Here is a 20,456-nt window from a genome sequence, read left to right as displayed (position 1 = left end):
GACCAGATGGAATGCACCCTCGTGTTCTGAAGGAAGTAGCTGTGGAGATTGCGGAGGCATTAGCGATGATCTTTCAAAAGTCGATAGATTCTGGCATGGTTCCGGAAGACTGGAAGATTGCAAATGTCACTCCGCTATTTAAGAAGGGGGCAAGGAAGCAAAAAGGAAATTATAGACCTGTTAGCTTGACGTCAGTGGTTGGGAAGTTGTTGGAGTCGATTGTCGAGGATGAGGTTACAGAGTACCTGGAGGCATATGACAAGATAGGCAGAACTCAGCATGGATTCCTTAAAGGAAAATCCTGCCTGACAAACGTATTACAATTTTTTGAGGAAATTACCAGTAGGCTAGACAAGGGAGATGCAGTGGATGTTGTATATTTGGATTTTCAGAAGGCCTTTGACAAGGTGCCACACATGAGGCTACTTAACAAGATAAGAGCCCATGGAATTACAGGAAAGTTACATACGTGGATAGAGCGTTGGCTGATTGGCAGGAAACAGAGAGTGGGAATAAAGGGATCCTATTCTGGTTGGCTGCCGGTTACCAGTGGTGTTCCACAGGGATCAGTGTTGGGGCCGCTTCTTTTTACATTGTACATCAACAATCTGGATTATGGAATAAATGGCTTTGTGGCTAAGTTTGCTGATGATACGAAGATAGGTGGAGGAGCCGGTAATGCTGAGGAAACGGAGAGTCTGCAGAGAGACTTGGATAGATTGGAAGAATGGGCAGAGAAGTGGCAAATGAAGTACAATGTTGGAAAGTGTATGGTTATGCACTTTGGCAGAAAAAATAAACAGGCAGACTATTATTTAAATGGGGAAAGAATTCAAAGTTCTGAGATGCAACGGGACTTGGGAGTCCTCGTACAGGATTCCCTTAAAGTTAACCTCCAGGTTGAGTCAGTAGTGAAGAAGGCGAATGCAATGTTGGCATTCATTTCTAGAGGAATAGAGTATAGGAGCAGGGATGTGATGTTGAGGCTCTATAAGGCGCTGGTGAGACCTCACTTGGAGTACTGTGGGCAGTTTTGGTCTCCTTATTTAAGGAAGGATGTGCTGACGTTGGAGAGGGTACAGAGAAGATTCACTAGAATGATTCCGGGAATGAGAGGGTGAACATATGAGGAACGTTTGTCTGCTCTTGGACTGTATTCCTTGGAGTTTAGAAGAATGAGGGGAGACCTCATAGAAACATTTCGAATGTTAAAAGGCATGGACAGAGTGGATGTGGCAAAGTTGTTTCCCATGATGGGGGAGTCTAGTACGAGAGGGCATGACTTCAGGATTGAAGGGCGCCCTTTCAGAACAGAAATGCGAAGAAATTTTTTTAGTCAGAGGGTGGTGAATCTATGGAATTTGTTGCCACAGGCAGCAGTGGAGGCCACGTCATTGGGTGTATTTAAGGCAGAGATTGATAGGTATCTGAGTAGCCAGGGCATCAAAGGTTATGGTGAGAAGGCGGGGCAGTGGGACTAAATAGGATAAAATGGATCAGCTCATGATAAAATGGCAGAGCAGACTCGATGGGCCGAATGGCCTACTTCTGCTCCTTTGTCTTATGGTCTAAGTACCTGTACCAATATGTACCAGGACTTCCGGCTGTTGACCCACCCTTTTAGAATGCAAGACATCTCTGACCCTGGCACCTGGGAGGCAACATACCATCCAGGCCTCTTTCACGCCCACAGAATCTCTTGTCTGCTCCTCAAACTATAGAATCCCCTATCACCACTCCACTCCTCTTATACCCTCCTGAGCCACAGAGCCAGACTCAGTGGTAGAGACCCGGTCGCATTGCCTTCCCCCGATAGGTCGTCCTCCCCAACAGAAACCAAAATTGTATACATACTATTGAGTGGAATAGCCACAGGGGTACTCTGCACTGGCTGTCTGTTCCTTTCTGTCTCCTGCCAGTCACCCAACCACCTACCTCCCAGAACTTATGGTGACTACCCCTGTACCTCCTATCTTCACGTCCTCATTCTCCCATACAAGTCAAAGGTCATCCAGCTACAGCCCTGGTTCCTTAATACTCTCTCAAGGAGCTTCAGCTTGATGTACTTCATGCAGGTGTAGCTACCAGGGAGACTGGAGGTCTCCCAGTGTTCCCACATCTCACATAAAGAACATAACCTAACTACCCATACCCTAACCAATCCTCTCATAGCTACCATCATGCAGTAAGTATGGTAGCATGAAGACCCACTCCATAGGCCCCATGGTGGTGTAGCGTTTATGGCGATGTTATTACAGCTCAGGGCATTCTGGAGTTCAGAGTTCAATTCCGGCGCCAGCTCTACGGAACTTGTATTTTCCTCCCAATGTGAAGATATACCGGTTAGTAAGTTAATTGCTCAGCATAAATTAGCCTGTGATAAAACTAGTATTAAACAGATGGGTTGCAGGTGGGGGGGGGCGGCTGGTGGGTGCAGGTCATTGGCATGTTCTGTGCTGTATCTCTAAATAAATAGAAAGACAGATAAATAAACAAATAAAAGAATGAAAGAAAGAAAGAACAGTTGCTTTCCTTCAAGCATTTGGACATGATGACCATTTTGATCACTAAAATGGACTTAGTGGTTCTTATTTTGTTTTAATTGTACTTTTTCTTGTAAGTGTCGGATCTCACTTACGTCTAAATATGCTTTTCTTGTGAATATTACTTATATGATTCTGTGTGCCTATGATGCTGTTGCAAGTAAGTTTTCTTTTACTGCAACTGTGCACACATGTACACGTGGCAATAAACTCACCTTTGACCTCCCCAAAGCAAGAAGTGTCTTATTTCAGTTACAATTTCAAAAGGTGAGAAATGATTTTAGGAAGCCCATCAGTAAAAGCAAATGAAAAATGCAAGAACCTTTTTTTCAACAAGGGTGAAGTCACTCAGCCCCTTGACTCACTGCAGAATATAATGCAATATCTATTAAAATAATTTAAGATATAGTGCAATCAAAAGACTTAATCTGTACTCCCCTGTATCAAAACAAACTAATTTATATCTTATTGTCATCATCATTTTACAGCAGTGATTAATAAGAAATGTTAAATGCAACAGATTGTGCAGATGCTGGAAATCCTGAGCAACACACACAAGATACTGGAGGAACTCAGCAGATCAGGCTATGGAAACGAATAAACAGACATTTTGGGCTGAGACCCTTCATTAGGGCTGGAATGGAAGAGGGGAAAGCCCCTCCCCCTGTCTTTCCATTACCCCCCACTCTCCGCTTTCTGCAAGGATCACTTCCTCCATGATTCCCTTGTCCATTCATCCCCCTCCATTGATCTCCCTCCTAGCACTTACCCTGCAAGCAGAAGAAATGCTGTACCTGCCTATTCATCTCCCCCCTCACCTCCATTCAGGGCCCCAATTAATCTTTTCCGGTGAGACACCTGCAAATCTGTTGGGGGTTGTCTACTGTATCTGGTGCTCCAATGCGGCCTCCTCTACATCGGTGAAACCTGATGTAGGTTGGGGGAACCGCATTGTTGAGCACATGCGTTCCATCCATGAAAAGCATAATTTCCCGATGGCCATTTTAATTCCAATCCCCATTTCAATTCTGACATGTCAGTCCATGGCCTCCTCTATTGATGAGGCTTCTCAGGTTGGAGGAGCAACACTTCATATTCTGTCTGGGTAGCCTCCAACCTGATAGCATGAACATCGATTTCTCAAACTTCTACATTTTCACCCCTCTCCCCTCTTCAGTTACCCACTCTGCCCCCATCCTTATCCCTTCCCCTCTCCTCACCTGCTTACCACCTCTCCATAGTGCCTCTCCTCATTCCGCTTCCCCCATGGTCCACTCTCCTCTCCAATTAGATTTCTCCTTCTCCAGCCCTTTACCTTTGACACCCATCACCTCCCAGCTCATCTTGGCCCTACCTTGGAAGTGAAGTGATTTTGCCCCACTTTTCAATACAAAATCTCCGTGGTCCGTTGCTGCCACGTAGTGATGCAAAACCTTCATAGGGTATACTTGATGTACCTGTGACAAACTAACAAAGAAATAAAGTTGTTAGTAGCATAAGTGGGTAACACAGATGCCTATGATGGTGTTTAGAGTAACTGATTTTTTTATACCTGCAGTAGTCTTAGTCTTTGCTCATTGTTAAATCTTTCCACTGCAGCCCAAAACCATCTGATCACAATGTGGTTATCATGGTATCCTATGGAAAAATAAATGAATATTTACTAGATGGTGTTTCCAAATATTAAGCCATTACTGTGTTTAATTAAATTCAAATAATCTCACCTCCCCTGTACTCCGTATTGTTTCTCCAATCACTTAAATCAATTTCTGCAGTACCTGCGATCACTAATTCTAACTCCCTTGCATCAAACACAGACACAAGCCGAGCATCCACCACCTGAAACAAGTAATTGTCATTGAACAACTGTATTTAACACCAATTAACAATTGAATATTTTCTCAAGATAATAGTGAGAGCTTGCTTTGTTATATTAGGAATCATTGAGTTCTAATTTGTCCAGAAATAGAGTGAACATAAAGCAGATTATTTGCAACACTTCCATTTACCCCATCAGGTTTATTTTGATTATATTTTATTATCAAGGATGATTTTGGTTTTATTAGAAGTAACTGCTCATATTAAATTTTAGCATGGAAAATAAATAGCGATCATATCTAACTCTGAAACCCGAATTCTTACTTTCTCCATTTCCTCTGATTCTTAGGAATTTTCTCATTTTGGAAAATAGGACAGCAGTTAGGAAAACTATCCCATGTTTTAACACCAAATATTTAAAGGTACCAAACAGGATTTCACTGAATACTGAATACAACCCATCGTATAAGAATACTGTAATATAATAAAACCTACAAAAAAAATCTTCCAAAGTGTACTTACCTCATAGAAGCCTCGGACTAAACTCTCTGTTTGTTGCACAACACCTCTCTCAATACGCCATTTTACCATCTTTTCAATGTATTCCTTCTTATTTTTTTCTACAACAGGAATGTTTGCTCCACCTGGTTTCAGTTCTCTCTCTGTAATCTACTCCAAAACAAAATTCAATAATTTCCACCCTTAGAACAATAAAATGTCTGTTCAATTCAAATCTATAATAGTGCTTTACAGTTCTAAAAATAGATAGTAGCACATATAAAGCATTCATAGCAATAAGTCATGAACATACAAGGTTTTTCTGACTGAAAGCATCAACTAAACAACTGAATTTTGCTAACTAGAACTCTTTAACTACTATGCACAGAATTTTCCAGACCAAAATTGTCTGATTACTATTGCCATAATCCAATGAACATGTTACAAGGAATTAATTATAAAGGTTTGGGCTATTAGACTGTTATTCACAAATCCCAAAAAAAAGTAGATAAAGCTATTTATATTTGTTGAAACTATTTATTTGGCTCATCAGCTTTGTTTTATATTTTAGATAGTGAGATTAAAATTATATCTTGTGATTGTGACAGGTTTATGATTGTAATTGCATTTTTTGATACTGAAAACTACAAACAATAAAGCTACAAGAGTAGAATATGAAGTTTACTATAATAGTAAACAAGGCATGTTTAGACTACAAATTTTATTTTTATAACTTAAGCATAACAGTGAGTTACATTGGGTAGAATTTATTCAGATAGTAAGGAGCAGTTTAAAAAGTGCCTTCAACAGTTTACTTTAAGAATGGTACTTTGTATTCTTATTTCCTTGGCACTGGTCTCGTATTTTAGATCAAAAATTATTCACATGTACGGGGTCTTTCTTTCGTTACATTTAAAATGGCGATTTTGTTATGTTAATCTGGGGAATGCGGCTTTGTTGTGCTTTAACGCCAAAGAGAGTTTGCGCTAACAGTTTGTTTTACTTTAAAATGAGATAACAGAGTTCTATTAGCCAATGGGTGGTTATGTATCGTTTTGTTTTCGGATGCCATGCTGTATGATATGACTGTGGACTGAGTTTTGGCGGGGAGTCAGAGGAGAGACGACCCTGTGGGGGGTGTTGAGGCGGGTGCTGGGCTGGATTTCCCCTAGACATACACGAGCCAATATAACTGAACGTTACAAGTGGGGGCTACCGTCCGGGATTTGGACTTTTTGGGAAAGTTGTACTTGTCGTTGTGGTAAGTGGTGTGAAGATGGATCGAGATAAGATTGTAAGTTGGTGTGAATTGGAGGAGGTACCGGTGAATCATGCATGTGTGGTAAGCGGGGTCGATTATCGCATTCCGGCAAAGGTACTGGTGCGAGGGTTGAGTTTGATTAAAGGTATCGGGCAGGTAGAACTTGTAGCTGGAAGGGCTGGGAAAGAACTGGAGTCCAGCTGGATGTTGGTGCGGATGAGTGCCAACGTCATAACTTTGGAACTACCAGCGACAGTCCATGCCCCGGGGGTGGCGGGGCCGTGGGGTCTCCACACTCTCCCCGAGGACGCAAGTGAGGAGGTGCCGGAGGAGGAGGAGCTAGATGAGGCCCCAAGGGAGGTGCCAGTAGCCAGGGGTGGAGGTGTGGAGTGGGCAGGTTTGGCCAGGCCCGGCCCCCCATGGGCGGGATGAGATTGCCGAGTTAACGGCTGCCATTACCTCCCTGGCGAGAAGGGTTGAGGGGCCCCGCCCGAAGCTGAGAATTTTCTCGGGAGCCAAGCCCACCCCAGAAGGGGAGGATGACTATGATACCTGGGTTGAAGATACATCCCAATTGTTAGAGGTGTGGCCAGTTTCGGATGAGGAACAGAGACAGCGATTGGTGGAAAGCTTAAGGGGCGGGGCGGCCCGGGTGGTCCGCGATCTGAGAGCGGCACGCCCCTTGGCTTCCCTATTGGAGTGTTTGGACGCTTTGGAGGAAGTGTTTGGACTGTCAGGGGATCCCTGGCGGCATTTAGCGGAGTTTCAACTGATGGGGCAGAGAAGAGGGGAAAAGCTCTCAGACTATGCTTTCAGGCTGGAAGGAAAGCTTACGGGGTTGCAGCGACGAGGGGTAGTGAAGGAGGACGAAGTGGCGGAGTTAAGGATGAGCCAGATATGTAGCGGTTCCCGGGAGGATGACAGAGTGGCTTGGAGTGTACGGCAGTCATTTAAGCAGAGCCCCCCTCCATCATTCGGACAGCTGATCCGAGAGGTACGGGCCGAGGAGTGTGCTTTGGGCCGACCAGGGGGCTCGGACCCTCAGGGACGGTCTTCAGCGGTTCAGGAGGTGGTAGTCGGGGTGAGACCAGAGAAATCCAAGGGGTCTCCGGGGGGCCGTATCAGGAGGAGAGAGGCGGCAAGTAGTGGGTGCTATAACTGTGGGAGAGAGGGGCATTTCCACCGGGAATGTGAGTGGCCGGGGGCGTGCTACCGCTGTGGGGAAGCTGGCCACTTGCGGAAGGATTGTGAGAGACAAGATGCGCCGAGGGGGGAGGGCCCCCGGGCCACTAAGAAGGGAGAGGTGTCGGGAAACTTAGGAGAGGCTCAGTGAGGGAACGGACTGGAGTCTCGGGAGGAACACGTTCCCAGAAAACCGCTATGGAACCCCAGAAAGAACACACCCAAATTCCTGATGGACTGGTGGGACCCCGTTCCAGCGTGTCCCTACGGATAGAGGGAATCTTTGCGAAAGCCATCCTTGACACCAGGTCACAGGTTACCTTACTGTACCGGTCATTCTACAACAAATATCTGAAACATTTGGCAGTCACTCCGTTTAAAGCATTAGAGATTTGGGGCATAAGTGATGGTGATTACCCATACGATGGATACTTGTCAGTGAGATTGGAATTCTCGGAGGGAGATGTGGGAGTATCGGAAGCCTTTGAGACGCTGGTGTTGGTTTGCCCGGACCCGGTGGAGACCGGTGGTGCTGCCCTATTGGTGGGGACTAACTCCCCTCTGGTGCAACGGCTCTTGGGAGCCTGTAAGAAAAAGGGGGGGGGGGAGAACTTTTTGGAGACCCTCTCGGTACACCCTGTGTTCCGAGCGGTGTACGAAGGAGTGAGTGACCCCCAGGGGCTGGATCCTGAGTGCAAACAAGGGACGGTGTGGTGCACTCAGGTGAGGCCTAAGGTGATACGGCCAGGGGAGGCGGCATTAGTGATGGGGACCCCCAGATTCCCCGGATTACCGCCGGGCGAGGCCCTGCTAGTAGACGCCCCTGACGACCTGGAAAGGGAGTCCCGGTTCCCAGCTGGGGCACTGGTGAGACCTGAATTGCAGAGGCCCTCAGCTGTACAGGCACGGCGGATGGGGGTGATGGTAAGGAACATAATGGAGAGGGAGATCACCTTTAAGCACGGGATGCCCCTCGCGCACTTGTTCCCGGTGACGGTGATGTCCAGCACCCCCATGAAGCCCACTGGAGGGAAACTATTGGGAAACGGGGGGGGGGGGAGCGACTGACCAAGGAGGCCTTTAATTTTGAAAACTCCCCTGTACCGCCGGTGTATAAGAGCAGGCTGGTGGAGAAGATGCTGAAGTTAGGGGATGTCTTTTCTCAGGACGAGTTTGATGTAGGGTGTTCCAAGAGCAGTCGGCACACCATTCGGGTAACAAATGACACCCCGTTTAGGGAGAGGTCGCGGCGGTTGGCCCCAGCAGAGGTGGAAGATGTGCAGCAGCACTTGCGGCCATTGAAAGACGCAGGGATTATTGTGGAGTCCCGAAGCCCCTATACATCCCCCATAGTGGTGGCAAGAAAAATGGGAAGGTACGCATGTGCGTGGACTATAGGACCCTGAACCGCCGCACTGTTCCCAACCAATATACGGTCCCCAGGGTGGAAATTGCCTTGGCCTGTCTGAGTGGTGCACAGTGGTTCAGTGTATTGGATTTGTGGAGTGGGTATTACCAGATTCCGATGAGGCAAGACTGATAAGGAGAAGACAGCCTTTATCTGCCCCCTGGGGTTTTTCCAGTTCGAACGAATGCCCCAAGGCATCTCGGGGGCCCCAGCCACCTTCCAGCGGCTCATGGAGCGGACAGTGGGGGACATGAACCTGCTGGAGGTATTGGTGTACCTGGACGACCTGATAGTGTTTGGATCTACGTTGGAGGAACATGAGGAGCGGCTGCTGAAGGTGCTGAGTCGGCTGAAGGAGGAAGGATTAAAACTTTCCCTGGATAAATGTCAGTTCTGCAAGACGTCAGTCAGTTATGTTGGGCACATAATCTCGCGAAATGGAGTGGCCACCGATCCGGATAAGATAGCTGCAGTCACCACCTGGCCGAGACCTCAGAAGGTGAGCGCCTTACGCTCATTTTTGGGGTTTTGCGGATATTACCGGCGGTTCGTGAAAGGATATGCGAAAATGAGTCATCCATTGAACCAGCTGCTGTGTGGCTATCCACCTGTGGGGAGGAAGAGGAAGGGAGACCGAGGGTCGGAGGTAGGAGGATACTTGAACCCGGGAGAGCCTTTTGGATTGAGGTGGGATGCTCAATGTGAGGAGGTGTTCCAATCTCTAAAAAGTGTGCTGACGCAGGCCCCAGTGTTGGCATTTGCTGATCCCCGGAAGCCGTATGTTCTACACATTGATGCCAGTCACGAGGGTCTGGGGGCTGTTCTGTACCAGGAACAGGGAAACGGATTGAGGCCGGTGGCATTTGTCAGTCGGAGTTTGTCGCCATCTGAGAGAAACTATCCCACTCACAAGCTGGAGTTCTTGGCGTTGAAATGGGCGGTGGTGGACAAGTTGAGTGACTACCTATATGGGGCCCAGTTTGAGGTGAGAACTGATAACAACCCCCTCACTTATATCCTGACCTCGGCGAAGCTGGACGCTACTGGGCACCGGTGGTTAGCAGCCTTGTCTGCCTATGAGTTCAGCCTGAAGTACCGCCCGGGGAGTCGGAACATCAATGCAGGTGCCCTGTCTCGTCGGGCGCACGACGAGTCGGGCACGGCCGAGGAATGGAAGAGTGTCCCCGCCCAGAGAGTAAAGGCCATGTGTCAAGTTGGGAGCGACGGGGAAGTGGGAGCACAGATGGGAACGGATCGGGCAGTAGATCAACTGGGGGCTGACGATGACGCGCTGCCCACTGTTTACTGTAATGTGACTGCTCTGAGGAACAGGCAGCTGCCGGAGTTGAGTCCCCAGGAAGTAGAGGCGGCTCAGCGTGATGACCCAAGCATTGGCACTATCTGGTACGCGGTTAGCCAGGGTGATATGGGGCAGGTGGAGAAGGCGAAACATGCCTCCATTCCTCTACTACTGAAGGAGTAGCCCCGGTTGAAGCTGAAGAACCACGTCCTGTACCGGGTCACGTCGCCTCCGGACCACCCCCGGCGCTGGCAGCTGGTCATGCCTGAGAAGTATCGGAAGACTGTGCTCCAGGCACTACATGATGATTCCGGGCATTTGGGGGTAGAGAAGACCTATGGATTAGTCAAGGACCGGTTTTACTGGCCCCGGATGAGGGAGGAGGTGGAAGAATACTGTAAGACCTGTAGCCGTTGCGTCAGGAGGAAGACCCTGTCTGCGCAGGCGGCCCCGTTATCCCACTTGCAGAGTGCGGGACCCATGGACCTGGTGTGTATGGATTTCCTGTCTATTGAGCCGGACACCAGCAATACCGCCAATGTCTTGGTCCTCACGGATCACTACACTAGATATGCGCAGGCTTTTCCTACTAAGGATCAGAAAGCGACTACAGTGGCGAAGGTGTTATGGGAGAAGTACTTTGTTCATTATGGCCTTCCCCGACGGATCCACAGTGATCAGGGACGGGACTTCGAGAGCAGGCTTATACATGAATTGCTGGATATGCTTGGGGTTGAAAAGTCCAGAACCACCCCCTATCACCCGCAGGGTGATCCTCAACCCGAGAGGTTTAACCGGACCCTGCTGGACATGCTCGGCACCTTGGAGATTGGACAGAAGAGTAAGTGGAGTTGGCACATCGCCCATTTAGTTCATTGTTACAATTGTACTCGCAATGATGCTACGGGGTACTCGCCCTACTATCTGATGTTCGGACGGGAGGCAAGGTTGCCCATTGATCTGTGTTTTGGGACTGAAGCGGGGGAAATACCTTTGAAGCCATGTCTGAAGTATGTGTCCGATATGAGGAGAGAGTTGAAAAGGGCGTACGAGTTGGCTGAGGCGGCAGCCACCAAGCAGAACCAGCGGAATAAAAGGAGGTATGATCAGAAGGTAAAGTTCATCCAGCTATTGCCGGGAGACCGAGTCCTTATCCGGAATTTAGGACTACAGGGTAAGCACAAGTTGGCGGACCGTTGGGCAGCCACCCCCTATGTGGTGGAGAGTCAGATGCCGAATCTCCCGGTTTACTGGGTGAGACCTGAGGCTGGGCAGGGGCCTGTCAAGGTACTCCATCGGAACCACCTGTTGCCTCTGGGTCGAGAGGTGAAGATGGACCCAGAGCTCAAATGGGAGTTTACTCCTATCACGAGGACTCTGCGAGGGCGCGGGGCGCGGGAAGAGCCCGCTGCGAAGAAAACGGGGCCAGTCCCCACCTCGAGAAGGGATACGTCATCGGAAGATGATGAGTCGGACGTGTGGTACCTGCTCCCGTTCGCTGATTCCCCGGTGCCGGGAGAAGAGACTCTTGGCCCTTCCATCACTGAGTCAGGGGAACCGAGGGAGGGTGTTGCAGAGCCGCCTGTATTATAGCCGGGATTGGGGGAGGGAGTTGCAGAGCCGCCTGTATTACAGCCGGGATTGGGGGAGGGTGTTGCAGAGCCGCCTGTATTACAGCCGGGATTGGGGGAGGGTGTTGCAGAGCCGCCTGTATTACAGCCGGGATTGGGGGAGGGTGTTGCAGAGCCGCCTGTATTACAGCCGGGACTGGGGGAGGGTGTTGCAGAGCCGCCCGTATTACAGCCGGGACTGGGGGAGGGTGTTGCAGAGCCGCCCGTATTACAGCCGGGATTGGGGGAGGGTGTTGCAGAGCCGCCTGTATTACAGCCGGGATTGGGGGAGGGTGTTGCAGAGCCGCCTGTATTACAGCCGGGATTGGGGGAGGAGAGGGTGGAGGCAGAACCCGAGCCAGAGGGCTCACCGGCAGAGGGATCCCGGTGAAGGGGAAGGTCTGTCAGATAGGCCCGAGGGGTCAACTGGGGTGTCTGAACAGGGAGAGTCAGCAGAGGAAGTACAGAGGCCTCAGAGGAGTAGGCATCCCCGGAAAGACTCACTTATATAGCGCCGGAAGAGCAGGGTGTGATCTCTACTGCCCTGCAAAGTTATGTCACTGCTTTATGCACCTGGGTTGGGTTTTGTGTTTTACAAGGAGTACTGGTGAACTCTGTTAATGTCATGAGGGCATGACTTTTTGTGGTGGGGGGAGAGTGTACGGGGTCTTTCTTTTGTTACATTTAAAATGGCGACTTTGTTATGTTAATCTGGGGAATGCGGCTTTGTTGTGCTTTAACGCTGAAGAGAGTTTGCGCTAACAGTTTGTTTTACTTTAAAATGAGATAACAGGGTTCTATTAGCCAATGGGTGGTTATGTATCGTTTTGTTTTCGGATACCATGCTGTATGATATGACTGTGGACTGAGTTTTGGCGGGGAGTCGGAGGAGAGACGAGGAAGACCGCGGACGTGCGGAGAGGCTCCGGTCGATCAATCAGGGTGGTCCCGAGCCGTGAGTCGACGGAATTCGGGTGGTCGTCTGAAGTCGAATTGAGCTCCAACGTAGCGCGCAAAGAACTTGGACTTTGATAAGTGTTGACGCCTTTTTTTTTCATTACTTTCCTCTCTGTATCAAATGTATATTAATGTCATAGAATTAGTAATATCTATAAAGTGTATTTGTTAAAATTCACTGGGCGTGCTGGCTGATGATTGATGTTTGTGATTGACTCGGGCGGCGACTGACCCTGTGGGGAGTGTTGAGGCGGGTGCTGGGCTGGATTTCCCCGAGACATACACGAGCCAATATAACTGAACGTTACACACAATTGTGAACATTATAAATAAATACGATCCAGATTAAATTTAAATATTTATCTTATTTTTGGCAACTCATATAGTGACTCTATTTTAAATTGACACATCTTTTATATGGTATAAAACTTCTGAATTCCCAATGTTAAGAAAATTCTGGCTTTGTCTTAACTTAATATCGTTCTCAAAACATTTTCACATCTAGGTTATGAGGTAGCTGGTGTTTCAGAACATGCATTTCAATAATGTGGCATTCCATGAGGATAAAGTTGTCAACCAGATTAAAATAGAATGAAAAGGAAGAAATTAATTACAGAAGAGATTGTTTCAGGCAAACTACGTGTTGAAGGAATTAAATGTCAGAGCACATTCATTATTATTAGAAAGTAAGGGTAAAAAAAATTTAGAGTTGTGGAAAAGATATACCACTATGATATAGCAGTGATAGTCAACTAGAGAAATTATATAAGCTCCAGGTACAAAAGAAGAAAATAAATTAGGCATACGAAATAAAAATCAGCAATTCACCTTGCAGGTAATAACATTTACTTTTTCTCTTAATGAGTTATTAATTTCACTCACCTAGCAAAAATGCCAACATACATTTCAATGTTACCGGTATTCAGAACGATTATGTAGAAGCCTCACTGATCTACCCACCTGACCAAAGACTTCTTCATTCACAGTAAATGTTAAGTCTAAGATATCACTGATATCATTATCTTTCATCCACTGAAGACTCTGGTGAAATTCTTCATCCAAATATTCCAGATCACTAAGATCACAAGATCTAATAAGAAAACACAACCATGGAGAGTGTTGCCATAGTTCTGCTGAAGGATCATTGACCTGAAATGTTAACTCTGTTTCTTGCTCCACCAATGCTGCCTGACCTGCTGAGCATCCGTCACACATTTTTGCTTCAATTACCTCATTGCTGAGCAGCCCAGGCATATTTATGGTGGAAATATCAAAGCAAAAAAATGTTACAATATTCTAAAGCATCCAAATATAACAGTTATGTTTCACACAAACCCATCATTTGATTTTAAAGGATTTTCCGCAACAAGAATTTGTAAAGAAATATTGCACAAATAGAATTTCAAATATTAAAGCCTTACACATATAAAACCACCTGAAACCTTAGAGGTAATTTTCTTGCTATGATTCAAATAAAAATATGCCTCCTTATTCCTTTTAGAATACTTACCACTATGCTGCTAACCCTGGTGAATCTGTCCCCCTGGTGGGATGGAACATACACAGGGGTTGAGAAAGTTACGTTCGTTCTGGGACACTGACTACAATTCTCTGAATACATACAGTTCTAGGCCATCAATTGACAAATCTGTAGAAAAGCTCCCCAATTAAAAAAAACATTATTCAAGGATCAACTTTATTTACACTGTTCTGTCACCTCAGGTACCAAACCACTCTTCTTCAAATCAGCCAGTGTTTCCTGACAGCCTATCAATGATTCTCCAGTCCTTGCGAACAACTGCTCATCCTACCTCCAACCTTGCCTTCCTTCCCAAAGTCTTCAAGCATGTTTCAATCACCCAAGTTCATATGCATCATAGACCAAACTCTTTGCTTTAAGCCTTCCAATCCATAGTACTGAAATATCTCCGATCAATAACGTGCTAGTAAATGTAACTCAGATAATCCTGTACGTACCCCCCTCCCCATCCCTTACAGCCTTACTGCAACTGTTGCTAAGTTTGACACACAATTCACATCCAACACTTAGCGTCATAGGGGTACAGCACAGAAACAGGCCCTTCAGCCCATCTAGTCCATGCCAAAGACCATTTAAACTGCCTTCTCCCATCAATCTGCACTAGGACCATAGCCCTCCATATCCCTACTATCCATGTACCACCAAACTTCTCTAAAACGTTGAAATCAAGCTTGCATGCACTGCATGCTGGCAGCCCATTCCACACTCACGACCCTCTGACTGGAGGAGTTTTCCCTCATGTTCCCCTTAAACTTTTTATCTTTTCACACTTAACCCATGACTTCTGGTTGTAGTCCTACCCAACCTCGGTGGCAAAAGCTTGCTTGCTTACATTTGCCCGAACTATACCCCTCATAATTTTGTATACTTCTATCAAATCTCCTCTCAATCTTCTGTGTTCTAAAGAATACATCCTAACCTATTCAAATCTTTCCTTATAACTCAGGTCCTTCAGACCTGGCAACAACCCTGTAAATGCCTACTTGGCTGATCGTTCTCTGGTGAAGTGTAGTATCTCTCTGTGAATAAAGAACACAGGCAACCTTTCTTATTGTAACAATGGGGGGGGGGGGAACCGGAAGATTTTGCAAGCTCCATCTTGGAAGAAAGTCATTGTGACATAGTTTACAACCATCACCATCTCAACCATCATTTGCATTGTGGTTCTTTTCCTGCTCTGAATTTCAGCTTTGGATGTAGCAGAAGGTAAATGCCATGACGTTCTTCTTTATAAAGTGTAAATACCTTGCACAGTGTCCCAAGCTAAAATTAAGCTGGAGGATCACTTCCTGAACATACCCCAGTGGATACAACATCACGGAGGAAACCCATCTCTGGAGCTTATTCTATTTCTGAATGACATTTGCTCATTCTCTGAATTATACCATATTATAAGTGGACAACATCTGGGAGCATCTGATTTGTACAAAAATTCAAAGTACATTTATTATCTAAGTATGTATACTATATACAGCCTTGAGATTTGTCTCCTTACAGGCGGCCACAAAACAGAAACCCAACAGAACCCGTTAAAAAAAGGCAAACACCCATTGTGCAGAAAAAAAATTGTTCAAACAACAAAAGTAAGCAAATAGCATTCAGGACTGAAGTTCATAAAAGTGAGTCCACAGCCATTAAGCCAGTCATCCCTGCAGAAGACCAGGCAGGCTGTCAGTTGCAGACCAGAGCCTCAGTTCAGTGCAGAGATGAGTAAACCTCACGGAGCAGAGAGCTGAACACTGGCTCATCCCTCGCCTCTGGCCCTGACACCCTGAGCTTTTCAATCTGACACAGTGTTTAAATCAGCCAACCCTCAGGTCATTCCTCGCTCTCAGACCCGGACCTGGGACCAGGCCCAGCCACCTTGGCTCTGCCTCGTCTCCGCGCACCTCACCTCATCAAACACCTCCAAGGTCACTCCAGTAGTAGCCAAACATCGCTCATTGCCCACTCTCGGGTCCAGGCCCTACTGCCTCAATTTGGCCTTTACCCACCACAACACAACAGTCTTGCACATTTCAAAACCTCTGTTCACACCCCAGAAAATGACAGGTCATACAGGCAGTTCAAAAGCTCAGCTTCGAAAGGGAAGTTACAGGCTTTTGATTGCAGAGATCGCACCCCATAAAAAGTGTGATTAATACAGAAATTTATAGTGTTGTTTGCTATCAGCAAGCCGTCACTGTGCTTCACTATAAAATATAAAACTTTAAAGTCAGAACGAAGTCCATTGGTACCTGCTCATTATTCATGCAGTCTTCAGCAACTTTAATGAAGTCAGCTTCCAAATATTTGTAAAATTATAGCCAAAGCTAGAAGTCAGCAAGTAAGCAGCATGAAGCTAGTTGGTGATCTCTTTAAATACTTGGGGTTCAGCTGAGTGAGGTTAAGAGGTGGCATAAACTTAATATTAAAATGGAAGCAATACAGTTTTGTCATGCTTAATGATCTGCCAACCCAGCACAATCAGCAGGCATCCTCTATGCACGACTTCACTCTCACCAGTGGCACCCAGCATGCCACTCAATGTAGACCATACCGCAGTCAAGGCAACACATTGCAACAGATATGGCGTATAATGGATTTAAGTTCTGAGCCCATTTTCCAAATGCTGCTATAATTTCATGGAATACATTAAGTACAAATTATTTCCAATACCACTGAAACCGTTGTTTTGGCAGATGTTGTTTTCTCAGTAATTGGGTGACCTAGGAGTGAAATAAGAGACAGGCCGGAAGATATAACACCTGAAGTGAAATACAGTTTAATACTTTCATTAGTCATTGAACAATACACTAATAAGCATTCGTTTCTGTTTGCTTTCCCATTTTGATGTCACAAAATCTCAACAAGTCCTGGAGCTAAAATAGCCCAAGAATTGCTGTTATTGCAAACTTGCTGCTTAGATGGGATTCTGCCTGCAATAAATGTGAAAAGCTCTTTCTGTTGCAATCATTTTCAGCCAGAGTAGATTTTGATCAATAAACTATTATTTTCAAGTATAGTTACCACTTTACCCATTCAGGGTGAGTGACAATGACTCCATTACGCTCCTGATTCAGATTTTTAAAATGCTGGATAAGTTTTCAGAGGTCAGAAAGGCTGCACAATCCAAAGAACCTAAGCATTACTGTCTTTTTGCTGTAGTGTTGATGCCACTTGTCCTGATCAGTGATGTACCCCAGGCAGTGAAGTCAGTGGCAGGGATATCACAGAAGCTCAAAGGAAGATAGAAGAGCTTCTTTCATTCTCAGCACTGTAATTGTGTTGTACTTAGTGGCTGAAAATGCTGACTTTCACTTATCACACAACCATGAATGCTCTACAGGATCTGCATGAGGCTGGCAGATGCACATTCAGTTGCAGAATCAGATTTAATATTGCCAGCATATGTTGTGAAATTTGTTAACTTAGCAGCAGAACAATGCAAGACATGATAACACAGAAAAAAATTAAGTAAATAAATTATTGTATAGTTACATTAAAGATACTGCAAAAACAGAAATAATAAAAAAGTGAGGTTGTGTTCATGGTTTCAATTTGCATTTAGGAATCGAATGACAGAGAGAAAGAAACTGTTTCTGAATTACCGAGTTGGGCTTCAGGCTTCTGTATCTCCTTCCTGATGGTAACAATAGGAAGAGGGCATGTCCTGGGTGATGGGGGTCCTTCGTAATGGATGCCAACTTTTTAAGGCACTGCTCCTTGAAAATGTCTTGTATACTGCAGAGCTAGTACCTATGATAGAGCTGACTAACTTTACAACTTTCTGAGCTTCTTTCGATCCTGTGAGGTAGACCCCCACCCCCGGCAGACAGTGATGCAGCCTGTCAGAATGCTCTCCACAGTACATCTGTAGAAGTTTTTGAGTGTTTTAGGTGACAAACCAAATCTCCTCAAACTCATAATGAAATATATAAAGAAATACAACACTTATGTGTATAAAGATGTGTGTGTGTATGTATATGTATGAAATATAAAATACAATGAAATATATCGGAGATTTGAATTAGAAATGAGAACTAAACATTAGTGAAGGCTTCCTTTTGATCTTATAACAGGGAAAAGTTACTGATGGCGCAAGTGAAAATGTTTGGACTGAGAAAAAATCCACAAGGAAATCTCCCTTGAGCTCCATTGATCAATTTTACTGGGATTCCTTTGCACAAGCCTGAGTGGGATTTTGCGTGGAGACTAGCCTATGTGTTGTTCTCATGACCTGGTTTCCAATATGATTAAAGATTAAAATTTCAAGGAGCCTGACCCGTTGTTAATTGCTTGGGTTGTGGGCCATTATGTTTAAATTAATCTTGGAGAGCCTCAGCCTTCTGATGCAAGAGTTGCAGCACCGATTAGCCTTCCATATTGCCTACATTTGGTCATGGTTCGAGTGTAAACATCCCTGAGAGGCAACTTCATTAAGTTCAGACCCAATATTAAGATATGTCTGGTACTGCTTCCAGAAGACCAGGTTTGGTCTCTCGGTGTAAGAGTGACAATGGTAATATTGTTTTTGCTGCAAGGTTATTGAGAAACACACATAACTTTGGTTTCAGACTGTCCCACATCACATGACAAGCACTATGATCTCTTCCATCAATCTTACTACAGTCAGATCTGTTTGTTACATTTACATGTGCACCTCTTCTCTCTAAACTTCTGCTAAGTGTTGTTAAAAGAAACTCGCACGCACACACACACACAAAACAACAACAGGAGAGGATGTTTCTTATGGTGGGGGTATCCAGAACTAGAAGGCACAACCTCAAAATTGAAGGTGACCCTTTAGAACAAAGGTATGAAAGAATTATTTAGCCAGAGAGTAGTGAATCTGTGGAATGCTCTGCACAGACTGCGGTGGAGACCAAGTCCGTGGGTATATTTAAGGTAGAAGTTGATAGTTTCCCGATTGGTCAGGGCATCAAAGGATACAGCAAGAAGGCAGGTATATGGGATTGAGTGGGATCCAGGATCAGCCATGATGGAATGACGCAGCAGACTCAATGGGCTGAATGGCCTTATTCTGTTCCTATGTCTTATGGTCTAGGAGAACACTAGTAGGCATGCATTTAAAGTGAGAGGGATAAGTTCAGATGAGATGTGTAGGATAACACAGAGTGGGACGCTCTGCCAGGGTTGGTCATGGAGGCATATATCTCAGAGGCATTTAAGTGGTTCTTAGATATGCAAACAATATGCAAAGGATAGAGGAATATGGACATATAAGCAGAAGAGACTAGTTAAGAGGCCTGTTCCTATGCTGTTCTAAATGTATTGATCAATAACATCCCAGAATCTGTAGTCAGTTCTGATATCGATCAGGTTTGTTTCTACCTAAATGTACCTCACTGCATCCCACTCCTTCCACACAATGATTGGTGTAACAATCCTGTGGAGTGGAGCAGTCTGAGGTACCCTCTTGCTTTCAAAATGGCAGCACTCACTCCAGTGCCCAAGATGAGCAGTGTGAGCTGCCTCAATGACGATCACCCAGTAGCACCCACATCTGTCACAATGAAGTGCTTTTGACAGTTTGCTAATGACCAGAATTAACTCCGGCCTGAGCGAAGGACCTGGACCCACTGCGACAGGTCTACAGCAAATGCAATCTCACTGGCTCTGCACTCTGCTTTGGAACACCTAGACAATCGCAAGACCTACATTAGGCTACAGTTTATTTATTAAATTGAAAGAGACTGTAGAGGGTTGTAAACTCAGCCAGCTCCATCACGAGCACAATCCCCCACCCCCCATGATCAAGGACATCTTCAAAGGGCAGTGCCTCAAAAATGTAACATCCGTCATCAAGGACCCTTACCATCCAGGACATGCCTCTTCTCATTCCTACCATCACAGAAGAGAGAGAGGAGCCTGAAGACACAAATCCAACCTTTTAGGGACAGCTTCTTCTCTTCTGCCTACCTTCAGGATGGTGCATGATCCCACGAACACTACCTCACTAATTTTATTTCACACTATGTAGGTATTTATTTATTATAATTTATGGTAATTTTTTTAAGTGTTGCACTGTACTGCTGCCACTAAACAATAAATTTCATGATATATGTCAGTGATAATAAACCCGATTCTGATTATAACTCAGTATTCAATACCATCATTCCCTCAGTCCTGATTACCACGCTTCAAAACCTGGACATCTGCACTTCGCTCTGCAACTGGATCCCCACAGACCACAGCCTACGCAGTTCAGTAATAAATTCTGTTCCTCACTGACCATCAACACAGGTGCACCTTAAAGATGCATCCTTTGCCTACTGCTCTACTTCCTCTGCAGTCGTGACTGTGTAGCTAAGCATAGCTCAAATGTACCTATAAATT

The 20,456-nt window shown here is 45.7% G+C and overlaps 1 protein-coding gene across 6 annotated transcripts in view; it reads right to left on the bottom strand.

Annotated features, from left to right (window-relative positions):
• Positions 1-20,456, bottom strand: part of hecw2b (HECT, C2 and WW domain containing E3 ubiquitin protein ligase 2b) — a 377,012-nt gene that overhangs the window by 44,716 nt on the left and 311,840 nt on the right. For all 6 annotated transcript variants that reach the window (XM_063051950.1, XM_063051951.1, XM_063051952.1 and 3 more), the window contains 5 exons: positions 13,538-13,667; positions 4,884-5,030; positions 4,268-4,382; positions 4,096-4,181; positions 3,898-4,010 (listed from right to left, as the gene is read on the bottom strand). In XM_063051950.1, coding sequence (XP_062908020.1) covers positions 3,898-4,010; positions 4,096-4,181; positions 4,268-4,382; positions 4,884-5,030; positions 13,538-13,667 — 591 coding nt within the window. The remainder of the gene's footprint in view (positions 1-3,897; positions 4,011-4,095; positions 4,182-4,267; positions 4,383-4,883; positions 5,031-13,537; positions 13,668-20,456) is intronic.

The sequence above is a fragment of the Mobula hypostoma genome, chromosome 6 (assembly GCF_963921235.1).
Source record: "Mobula hypostoma chromosome 6, sMobHyp1.1, whole genome shotgun sequence".
NCBI classification, from domain to species: Eukaryota; Metazoa; Chordata; class Chondrichthyes; order Myliobatiformes; family Myliobatidae; genus Mobula; species Mobula hypostoma.
The sequence above is the reverse complement of the archived record's forward strand: the minus strand, read 5'-3'. Positions and strand labels throughout refer to the sequence as shown.